Below are 12188 nucleotides of genomic sequence, written 5' to 3'. Positions count from 1 at the left end.
GGCAGGTGGGTGGCTGTTGATTTCTAACATAGATGCAAAGCTCTGAATGCAAATGAAAACAAAATGCTTTGCTGCTGTTAGATGTTAAATGACATTGTTTTGCCAAAATATGACATGGTCGCACGGCTGACATTTAGAATTCACTTCCTTACTTCCCTGCTCCCCTCCATAACCTTAATAGAGCATATCACATGCACATGCTTATTAAATGTCATCCCTGCAGACTGCAGCTCCAACACTGTTCTGCAAATAGTTGTAGAACATGTATCATTACGTAGTTGAGACTGTGCCACAGTTGTCAGCACTTCATTTTAATTTGGCTCCTAAGTCACTGGTGATTTCGACCACTGGGACATCCTGTCGGCTGCAGAACTTAAACTATTCTGAAGCATTAGGACTGAAAGAGGTACACTGCTGAATCTCAGCCTCTGCAGTGTCAGCTGCTGTCTCACTTGGACACCAGGGAACCTCATTCTATCTCATGTGAACACCCTGAGCACGGGACGAAGAAAGCCATGTGAATACTATTAAAATTCAGGGCAGCCTACTGTAAACAGAACATACATGTAAAATGAAATTTCCTCTGGGCATGCATTAGAACATCTTCTTTAGCACTGATAACGATTGTATGTAAAAATGTGCAATATTATCTTTCCAGGGAAGGATTCCTTTTGAATAATCCTTTGCCGTTGCGTCTATCTTACTTCTGAGCTCATTAAAAATCCAGAAGAGTGAATGTTTGAAGCTACATTAACCAGCAGGGATTCTACATTATGTGCATGAGGAAAATTCACTGTGACATTTAAACACTTTCAATCTGTCTTCAGTCACACTGTTTGGTTTTAGGCCTTTTCGGTTTGGATTTTCGCCCCATCAGTAAAAACCAAAAACAACCCCCCCAAAAAACCAGGGTTGCTGCTTTAGGCATTAATCAATATCAGATCACAATGTGCAAAAAATAATATTAAAAGCTCTCTAAGCCTCTTTCTAAAAGTATGGATGATAAAAAAAACAATAATATGTGTCTGCGCTTGTCCTTGATGTCTTATTATCAGTCTCAGCAACAACTGGTGTTCATGAACTTTTGAGCATTAAATAATTCCCAGGCTGCTTAACAGGGATGAAATGATGTGAACTGGAGGAAGAATCTTTTGATTAAAACTGTAATTCCAAACGTTGAGCGCATTAAACGTAACACTGCAGAGGGATATGTTTGAAACGGTTCATTTAGTCATAATGTTTCATAACAACAAGAATTTCTGGATGAGTTTGTACAAATACTCATTAAGCTTAACAAGCACCTCATTAGCTTGAGTGCAAATAGGTCACATCGTAGTGCTCCAAAATGCAAAGGATTTCATGATTTGCATGGGCAGGTTCCAGAGGGAATTCATATTTGAAAAGAAAGCCAAGTGTGTGTGTGTGTGTATTTGTGTGTGTGTGTGTGTGTGAGAGAGAGAGATGGAAAAAGAGAGAGAGTTTTGACCTGCAAGCAATCTCTGGAGAGCTGTTCACTCGCAGAGTCTAATCAGACTCTGGCTGATGCTTGTTCTAGGGGATTGCTCCTCTCCAGCCCTCAGGCCTAATTAGGACCCATGTGTACCATACAGAGAGTTGCCGCTCACAGTGACGACCGGATAGACGCTCACCTGTGTGTGCTCTCAGCGAGCCCCAGAAATGAGCTGCCGGCGAACATGATGACAAGAAGGGCATCAGAGGTGGTGCTGCAACACTGCCCGCACCCCCCACCTGGAGGTCGTTTGAGTTTAATGAATGTTAGGACAGGGAGAGAGAGAGACGTCGAGTGAGAGAGAAGGTGCGAGGAGAAAGAGGGGGAAAGAGGCAGACGTCTGGGCTGAGAGAGGGTCGCAGAGAGCAGAGCGTCTTTTATGATTTCTCTCCTAACAATGCACTTTGAGCGTTTGCAAAAGAGGCAAAGGATGAGGAAGAGGAGTAGCCTGAACATACAGCGGTGAAAAAATAGGAACAAGTTTTAGGCTCCTTGAGCTCAGCTTTCTGTATTTCTGTGTCAAACACCAAGAAATCTTCAAAGGATACTCTGTTACATGCAAATTTCAACAGGGCTTCAGATAAAGTAGTGCTCAAACAGATAAAAGTACGAGACTTCTGAGGTATGTAGATAACAGAGAGGACCAATATGTCCCACATTTCACTGGGAGAGAAATCATTATTAATGAGTATTATTGGTTAAGGAAACATATTCTCAGACTTCAGTGTTCAAACGTCTGTGACTTGTGATATTGAAAGATACGCATTAAAATGCTGAACAAGTCTCTGCTGCTGTGTTTTTCTGTACTTCAGTGAACCCTCGCAGTCTATATGCACTGCTCATGTGACTGCTTCGTCTTGTGTAGGATCTACAATGTATATATGCTCACAGTGGTGCGCAGTGATTTTAATTCGGAACTGTAAATAATATCTGTGACACTTCAGTTACGGCGTACATATATTGTACTGGGCTTGAATTATATTTGCATTGGTAGGTATGAGGTGAAGAGCACAGTGAGTAAGGAGGTAATGCATTTGTATTTAGAGGGCACCTCGAGCTAAATCACACTGCAAGTACTTTTAATAACCCAGTACATACTGAATAAGTATACAGCCCATATATTCTGCAACTCCACTGTAATTACACTGAAAAAGTGGTGAAACTGGATGGCTTTATTTTACAGCCGGTAAACTCTGTCACTACACTGTAATTCCAGTGAAAAATACCCCCAACTAAGACTCTATAAGAGTAGCTTTCTCACAAATATTCAATTCTTTGTCCTCATTATAGCATACTGTCACCGAAAAGTATCGTCCATTACGTCGGCTCACATTCCTCATTCAAGAAGAGCACAAAACATAGAGAAAGTGCCTTTGTTTGATTTATCAAGAGCTCACTGCAATGGGCTTTTTACTGTGCGTTGTCTAATAAACCTCAATCAGGTTTGTTTGTGAGTGGAAATGTGCATTCAGCTCCTTCCAAAGCTACATTTCTGCTCTTCAGTGTCATCATTTCAAAATATATATAACTAACGTGCGTATTTAAAAACCTTTTACACTGTAATTTCCAAAGTGATGCTTTTTGCAAATATGTCCTGATTCAAAATAAATGACAGTATAATCGAATTTCAATATTAACACTGTTACCCCATTTTGCCACTTTTCCTGCCTTGTGATCCAGTAATAATATTACAATCAGCTGTAATCATTAGATAACAAAAAATACACAGTTATTCCCAATTATTTCCCGCCGTCGTCTCCCCTTGTACCTACATGTGTGTTGGCTCCCTCTACTAATGAATAATTTTATTTAAAGCCTAAATTCAGTGTTACGAATACTATAATGTCGTATAATACATGATTTCAGTGTCTATCATTTTACCGCACACAGCATCAAATCACAGGATACACTCTGATGAAGCACAAAGTATCTTTTCCTTTGTTTTTACAGGATTGTGTCTGAATCGAGCCCAGACAGTCTGTCTTTAGTATTCATACCATGTCGCCAAATCTAAACTTTTCACTGCAGTCATGTGACGCACAGTCCCAGAATCTGTTTGATAACCTGCCACGACTAGGTGTTCCCTGCTTTGTCTTTGAAAAGTGATTGAAATTCCTTACACCTACACCCACTCATCCACCCACCACCACCGAGGCACACAACAAACCTTACAGAATGCAGTAAACCTCAAAGGGTGTGCTTTCACTAGACAGGACGAATGTAAAAACTGTATGTGGGTTTTTTTCTGTTGGAACCACAATTTTACTAATTAGATGTGAAAAGGGAGACATAACACTGAGCCAATCGCTTTCTAGGAGGTTCCAATTTCAATCATGTCACAAATTTTCAGCTTAAATGACCATCTTTTGATTTGGTTTTCTCAAAATCCAGCAAAGGCAGGGAGTAGGACGGGATTAAAAAAAGTGCATTTTTGTGAAATTTCTCACTGCGAAGGTTTCAGATGAGACAGAATTATTCATTTCATGAGCGTGTTTGTGCTTCTGTTTCATTTAATGAAGATCATGGACAAGCATCGTGGGTAAGGCAGTGATTAAATACTTTTTCTGGACAAAAATATAAGCATGGACTTTCAAATGAAGCACAATGTGACGTGCTGCATGTTACAGCAAACACAGACTTATCCGATTCATGCTGGGAAGAATGGGAGAGAAAATCTTTCACCCTGTATAGAAACTGATGAGACCAACAGTAAGTGATATTAGGTGGTTCATACTTGCGTTATGGCTTTACATTTCAGATTTACCACCACAGTGCTGCAGCTTAAATCTGCGCTCCCTGAAGACTTCACTGACATTTTCCAAGGTCTTGCTTTCAAGCCCTGCCTTGATTAGTGAAGCAGGTTTAAGAGGAACTAATCCCTTTCCATGGAATTTCATGTTTTTAATAAACCAGTCAGCAAATGGGGGATCTAGTCAGCAATAATACACAGTAACAGGCACAGAAATCCTGTGATCGTGGAGCTGAAATGATGGCTATATCGAGGAACAAACAGGATGCTGATGCTGGCTGGTAACAGATCATTACAAGTGCAAAAGCAATGCCATCCAAGATTTTTGCTCTGTTCATTAGTGTCACTTCAAAGAATAATACTGCTTTTGCCGTTTCACTTGAAAACTGTCTAGAGACTGTTGATAGTTAGCTATCCGCTGTAGACGTGGCATATTTCTGTGGAATACATAAATCTTTGTTGTACCATTTAAAAATATGTCTCAAACCTCTACTCCCACTTGAAATCATGACCCACCATTTCATAAAACTTGACATTGTAAGGTCTATAGAAGTCTCGCAGTTGCTCAATAGCGTCTCTGTCAATCTGCACATGAGTTCTGCCCTTGGACTTGCCAAGGCAGCGGGGCGAGCCGCTGCTCTCCGGCTTCTTGAGGCAAGGGAAGCCCTTGGTGCGGTTGAAATAAAAGTGTTTGTCTGTCACAATGCGCTTTAACCCAAGGAAATCTTGCACCCGGGCCAACTCCCCTGCTGGGTCTGTGATAAGACGCTCTCCGCTCACAAAGTGGATCTGAGCCAGGGGGAAGTAGCGGAGCCAGTTTTCGAGGTGCAGAACGTACAGACCGATCCGAATGGCGTTCCACGACGTGTCCACGATGCCCAGGCTCTGGTTTCTGAAGGCCAGCTCCTGGAAGCTGGGCAGGTCAGGGGTTTTGGATAAAGTCTGAGTGTAATCTGATATCGCACGAGTGACGGGGTCGCGCACCACCACAATGAGCTTGGTGTCTCTGGACATGGCCGAGATCCGGTGCGGAGTCTCTTTTGTCACAAAGTAGCTTGGTGTCTTCTCCATTGTGATTTGGCTTTCAAGCGTCCTTGGCATTAACCCTCTGAATGAAAGATGAAAACACAAGAGTTCCAGTAAGATAAAGGTTTCTCATTTACATTCACATGACTGTAAGTGCTTTTTTATTTCCTCGCTGTTGGATTGCTTAAATTACCAGAAGGGCTAACACATTCAGACACGGAGGACATTATGTCCTTGCATTCACTCTGTCATAAGGAAGAAGTGTGTGTTAGATGTCTATTTGGGGCAGGATTACACAAGTGAGTTTCAAAGGCACAAAAACACCATAAGTAAGAAGCTCCAGTCTGGCCATGAACCCAGTTTCTCCATGTAAATGATAACAGGAGCACTGATGCAAAGTCATAGTAGTCTGTTGTCACAGGAGACTCATCTCGGCAGCTCTCCTGTGCATCAGCCCAGCACGGTTCAAGAGTAATAAATCACCATGAATGCAAACAGAACACATATAGCAGAGTGACTCTCTTAGGTTACTTCTGGGTCCTCAAACTAGGCCACTGTAGTCTTTGAAGAAATGACTCGAACAGGTACGCCTTCACAGAGGAACAGTTTGAAGTTTAAAAGGAGCCTGTGGATAGGGCTACAAGTAACTGTTGTCTTCATAACTGATCTGAAATTTCCCCTCGCGGGACAAATAAAGGAATATTGATCTTGATCTTAATCCATCAATTAGTCGATTTGCTATTTGGTCAATATAATGTCAGAAAACTGTTCTTAAAGGTCGTAAGTTGGTGTCATGAAATGTCTTGTTTTGTCTGAAAAGCAATCCAAAACCTAAAAATATTCAGTTTACTGTAATGTTAAGACAAGGACAAAGAGCAAATGTTCCAATTTGAGAATCTCAAACAAGAGAATGTTTGAATTTTGTGCTGTAATAAATGACTCGATTGTGATCAGAATAGTTGCAAATCAATTTTCTGTTGACTGACTAATCGATGGACTGACAAAGCGTAAATGTAAATTACAGTCCCTCTCTCAAATGATTCTGATGCTTTACATTTTCATCAAAAAAACCTGATGAAGGAGTGTTTTCAACCCGTTTATCCCCAGGTTGTATCCCTACCACCACTAGGGGACATTTAATAAATATTACAACCCTTCACACAGTGGCTTTAACTTGTGAATTTGGATGATGTATTGAATGCTGCTCGGCTAGCACGATGCATCATGTTTAGACTGGCTGTTACACTCACTAAAGCAGGAAAAGGAACAGCGGAGCATCAATGGACACGGCCCTTTGAAGAGGGTACAGATGATTTTCCTGTGCTTACGTTCCTGTTTGCTGTACGCTAAACAACCTGTGAAGTAACTTGTATTCATTTGTTTTCCACCTGTGTCTGCACTGTAGCCTTTAGCACTGCAGTCTCGAAGCCTATTGGCCAGCGTCTGATGACGAGTAGATCGCTAGAGGGATCGGCCAGTGTTTCAGGCTTCTGGTGCAGCCAGCGGGGATAGCAGGGCCAAAACTTCCTTCTCCATAATTCTCCATAACCTCCACAATTTGACTTTGAAACTTGATAATAACTTGACATTTTGGCTGATCTCTGTAAACAGATATCTGTGTTTGAATAAGATAAATAAAAGCTAGCTAAAAGCTAAATTGCTGTGGGACAAGAACAGATGGGTTCTGAGATTGCATTTTGACGGTTTACCTGCCTGCAACCAAATCCTGCTCAGTCGGTCAATGCAACTTGGACTACAGACCAATCTTGTCCCTTTCTTACGCTGCATTCATTTGCAGAGTTTTGTTCATAGAGATTAGCACAGATCAGACTTGTGTCATTGTTGCACTTCTCCTCATTTGTCCTCATCAAGTCACCATCTGATGCTTCCATACTTGCCAAGTTAACTTCAGGGATCTTTATTGCTCCTTTTTCTTTATTCTTTTGTTTCATGTTAATATAATGAAACATGGACACAGCACACTCCAAAGAATGAGACTATGACTAATGAAAAGCATAGTTTGGCCTTTATTGGTGAGTGTTTACATGAAGGTTTCTGAGAACCGACTGTTTGTTTTGAAAGCAATCCTCAAAAGTCAGTAAGCTGGCATCTGACCTTTCCTCGACAGCTCTGACAGCTGACAGTCAAACCACCGTAATAGGCGAAGGTTCACGTCTGGATCACACCTCTAAGACACAACTCTGAGATAAAAGGGCTTCAGCCGCTAACCCTCCTGAAGACTGCCAATTAGTGGAGATACTTTCAGTCCATAATGATTTTATAATGCCACTGATACGCATCCCTCCTGCAGGCTAAATGACAGCCGATCATTAAGGCGAAATGTATTTATAAGTTGATCTGTGTGCAATTGGTTGTCTGTTTGTGTGCATATATGCACAATATTTCATGACTAAACCAGAACACATTTATGTCTAAAGCTGTAATTAAGGGGTTTAAATAATAAAGTAGATGCTTCGTATATGGAATATATATATATACTGTATATATGAACTCTCTCAGTTAGTTGCACTTAGTTAAAGGTCATTCATGTAACACTTTAACAATCAATCAATCATTTACCGTGACATTCATTTTGAGGTGTTAGTTAAATTGCCACATACAAACAAAGCAGTCGCTCCACGGCCTCCCAACTGCGGCAGGTCTGCACACTGCAGTTTACTCTGTTTGCCTGGAGAGCTTGGATTTTATGAAAAATCTGATGAATTGCTCTACAGTACATCAAAAAAACAGGGCCGCTGTTGTGATGATGTAAACAGAGCTCAGGCCTCCGAAGTTTCTTGCAATAAGAATGTGAAATGAGTCGAGAGACTGCAGAAAACACACCCGGCATGTTTACCCACCTCAAAACATAATGTACACAGAAAGGCACCGAGGGGAGGGAGGGGGACCAGCACAGCATCGCATTCTGACTGCAAGCAGCTGATTTAGTGTGAGAAGTGGTTTTAATTTTCATTAACATGACTGGCAGGAGACAGAGGCTACCATTTGTCTCAGTTTCTGCCTTTCTCTGAATTATTTATTTTATTTTTTATTGGTATTCTTTTGGAGATGCAATTCCATCACCACAGAATTTAAATAGGTGTTTTGTCAGGGACCACCACCAAGAAAAAAAAAACATACTAACATGTGAAGATGAATTCCCTTTAAATTACTGGCAAATTATACGTCTGTATGGGCCAAATAAGACTGTGCAAGCAAAATGCTGCATGGCACATTTTAGATGATTTTTTTTTTATTTTTTTATCATCATTCAGTTCAGTTAGGCTGGAGAGAGCAGGCCTACAGTAAGCAGATACAGACAGTTGAGGGTGATTTTAGCACAGCTGACCAGCCTTAAATGTCCACAGACTCCCAGAAGTCTTTGAGGGCTGCACGCAGCCAGTTGGCTACACTTTTACTAATTAAGGCTGCTCATTACTCATCCATCTTACAGAACTGCAAAACAGTCTCTGGTGTGATTCAGTTTCAACTGCTAACAATGTAGAAACATTTACAGTTCATCACATCAGCAATCTCAATCTCTGGTTTCTTGGGAAAGACCTGGTGTCATTTGCACGTTATCTGTTTTGAGATTAGATTACATGACCGCAGGAACAGACACACACGCACGTATGCAGGTGAGACATGCTCTTACCTGTACCACTCCAGTCCTCGGTCATAGTTCCTGTCGAAGAAGTGGGTCTCGGTGCCAGCCGCTCGCACGTCGGGATGAATTCTTATGAACTCCAGAACAGCTCTGGTCCCTCCTTTTTTCACACCGACTATAATAGCATTCGGTAACTTTTTATTCCCAAACTTTAAATTGCCCATGGGAGGACTGGGCGTGTCGTTCCTGACTATGTGGAGAGTCGAGGGTGGTCTTTGGTCGCTTTTCAGCCGAGATGCCTCAACGCTGCTCGGTCGCGCGTCCAGCGGGTAAACGCAAGGCAGGGATTTCTGAATGCGCTTTTTGGCTCCATCAGCCAGGACGCGCTGACAGCTGGGCGTCGGATCACCTGACTTTTGCATGATGGTATCGACAGGGAATAGCGCAGAGTAGCACAGGTAAGAAAAGAAAAGGGTCAGTAAGCATATGGATGTCCTGGTGAGCCGGTGTGAGAAGGGAAGAAGTCGAGCGAAGAGGAGCACGCATGCCATCTCTCCATGGATATGAACAGTGCATGATTTTCTTGATTTATTTCTTCTTACCTCTCCGTCCTTTCTGATTGTTTTAGTCCCTCAAGTGTACGAAGTGTCCACTGTCTCCAAAGCAAAAAAAAAAAACAAAGTTGTGCGCCCTGTCAGTTGGTGGCCAACACTTCCATCACTTCATCACTGCGGAGCACAGTCACGCAACCCATCTGCGCTCCATCTCATCAGCACCTTCACTGGAAAGGCGTCCTTCGCTGCGCACTGAGTTTGGAAACGACATCCTGCAAAACTCCTGGACGTCTCCATGGTCATCGCGCGCGAGTGAGAAGCGGAGGGAGTGCGCGCTCTGACAGCTCCAAACCGGATGAGCGACAGAAAAATATTTCAACACGGTGACGTCAGAGCATCTTTGCATTAGAAAAAAAGTACTCATCCCTCTCCTCTCCTCGTCTGACTTTACTCACTTTTCATCATGCGGGCTTTTTTTTTTTTTTTTTCTGCACAGTAAACCGCTGGGTTAAACGAATGCAGTGCAGCCCCGTATGTGAACACTTTCCCAGCAAAGGTGAGATTCAGTATAGAATCTGAATGAGTTTGCATGTGGCTGGTGCAGGTAAGGATGAGGCAACACCCATGGTCCAAATAGACATGACATAGTTGTGAAATTCCATCTGAAGATTGCTTCAGAGCCCCAAACTTTGACCCCAACTCACAGCAAACTACAGGTGGAGAGTTTTTTCTTCTTTAATAGTGCAAGAAAAATGATTAACAGGAGAACACAGTGATGGCAGGATGAGGCAAGAGATAGAAACAACAACAGCAACAGCCAAAAAGGGGAGCATAGAAACACATGAGTTTAAGTAATTGAGTATTTTGCCTTCTCTTTCCTGCTATGGTGACCTCATGTTAAACATCTGGATGTTGAAGTCAAAATTTGGTTTTATTTCACGGTTTGTTAACTTTGTGTCAGCTAGCTGTCAGCTGTATTACTCAGTGCTTGAAATTATCAGTCCTGAAAATACATTTATACATTATAAATTCAAGAACAAAATATGATTTATTTAGTTCTTAAAGTTGAACATCTATAATTTAATGCCAGCTGGGTGAACTCCTCATCTGCTGATGAGGATCATGTGACGTGATCAAAAGCTCCTCAATAGCTGTGTTAAGCGCAGAAATAAACTTTGAACCAGTAATGCTGATACTCCACTATCAGCTAAAATGTACTCATTGTTCATTTTCAGTAAAGCTGAAACAATTTGTCTGGTAATCAAGTTGAGAGAAATAAAAATAATCAGCAACTGTTGTGTTTATCGGTTAAAAAATATATATATTTTTAACAAAAATTACAAAAATTGACTGATTACATCATCTCAAATGCTAATATTTGCTGATTTGCTGAAACTTTTATCATCCAAATCAAGATTTTTTTAAGATCCTCAGAGTAACTGATAATGGAAATACTTGTAAGTTGCAGCCTTAATGCTTAGCATCAGCAGGTCAGTGTGTGACTTTCTGCACTAATACAGACCTTTAAACTGCAGCGATACGTCTGTCTGTAGCTGCTGCATAACAAATTACTATTGTCACTCGATTCCATCTCATGACTTGATATACGAACTGCTCTCGAGCCTCAGATAGAACAAGATCCGCTGGTGACAGTAACAAACAACTGAGACAAGTGCGGCCAAATGCGTCCATGTCAGTGACCCAAAAATAGATGAACTCCCTTTGATGAAGGTTTTATTTCAGGATCACCCATCTTCCCTGTATGTAATACTATCTGTTGTCTGTCTCAAGTTTGGAAACAAGAAGAAAAAACTTGACCACAGTTGTCAGCGCTCTTCCTTTATTGGTGATGTGGGTGAAGTTTCCCATTTTAGAAACCAGATTATGATCAGATTAATGCAATGTTAATCCAGGGATACAAAACATAAATACAGTGTCAGTGTCAGTGTGAAATAATGAGACTCTTGTCATTATAATTATAGATTTGGACACATGGACCCTCTCTCCTCAAGGCAGGGTCTCAAGATCAGGTGATAAAGCAGGACTCTCCTTATCACGTCAACTGATATTGATGTTCAGTTGATAAACACTTATCACTTAAATGACCTCAAACCAGGCGAAACCACTGTAAGGGTGCAACTGTTATTGGTCCAGGTGTTCCGGGGACCAGCTGCCCGATTAATAATCCAGCCCTTCAGCCTGCGTTCTCTTGCAGCCTCAGACCAGTAATCTTGTCACTAGTCTTGTTTGGCATCACTCCTTTCCAAGCAGAGGAAGTGTTGGCGTGAGCAGAGTGCGCAGGGCGGGTCATCCCTCTTAGTTCCCTGATGACTGATACAAATGCAGACAAGCCTGAGGAGGAAACAGAAGAGGATCAAAACTCCCAGGACTGCAGAGACGCACGGGGAGGAGTTGAGGTGTCACAGTGGTGCTCCCGCGGGTGTCTGCGCCCAATCTCAGCGGCCTCTGATTAAAGAATGATTTATAGGGGCTGGTCGGAGAGGCCCGCTCAGCAATCCGTCTAGTGAATGAGATTTTTCCTCAGGAAGAGGGCGGGTAAATCAAACCTCGGGTGCGAGAAGCCTGCAAAGCTTGGTGACAAGGCTCAGTGATTAAATGTTATAATCACCTCTGCTGAGTGTGTGGCTTGTTTCTGCAACTTGTTTTTTTTTTTTTTTTTATCAAGGATGCTGATGCTGAAAGTTTAGTTTGCCCTTAATTTACAGAACATATGACTTATTT

At 41.9% G+C, this 12188-nt stretch overlaps 1 protein-coding gene across 1 annotated transcript; it reads right to left on the bottom strand.

The window, feature by feature from the left end:
• Positions 1 to 3995: 3995 nt before the first annotated feature.
• Positions 3996 to 9788, bottom strand: LOC143338616 (heparan sulfate glucosamine 3-O-sulfotransferase 2-like). The gene is made up of 2 exons (XM_076759148.1): positions 8941 to 9788; positions 3996 to 5367 (listed from the first exon to the last, which is right to left on the bottom strand). Exons 1-2 carry the CDS (start codon positions 9441 to 9443, stop codon positions 4749 to 4751), a joined length of 1122 nt encoding a protein of 373 aa, XP_076615263.1. The 5' UTR covers positions 9444 to 9788; the 3' UTR covers positions 3996 to 4748.
• Between the last annotated feature and the right edge of the window lie 2400 nt (positions 9789 to 12188).

This window comes from Chaetodon auriga, chromosome 20 (assembly GCF_051107435.1).
Source record: "Chaetodon auriga isolate fChaAug3 chromosome 20, fChaAug3.hap1, whole genome shotgun sequence".
NCBI lineage: Eukaryota > Metazoa > Chordata > Actinopteri > Chaetodontiformes > Chaetodontidae > Chaetodon > Chaetodon auriga.
Note: the sequence above shows the minus strand (reverse complement) of the source record. Positions and strands in the feature narration are given on the sequence as shown.

Excerpts from the sequence above, each read along its gene's own strand:
- LOC143338616 (XM_076759148.1), bottom strand. The coding sequence starts at position 9,443 with ATGGCATGCGTGCTCCTCTTCGCTCGACTTCTTCCCTTCTCACACCGG. Across the intron at positions 5,368-8,940 it reads CGAGGACTGGAGTGGTACAG|AGGGTTAATGCCAAGGACGC; the intron begins GTAAGAGCATGT and ends TCTTTCATTCAG.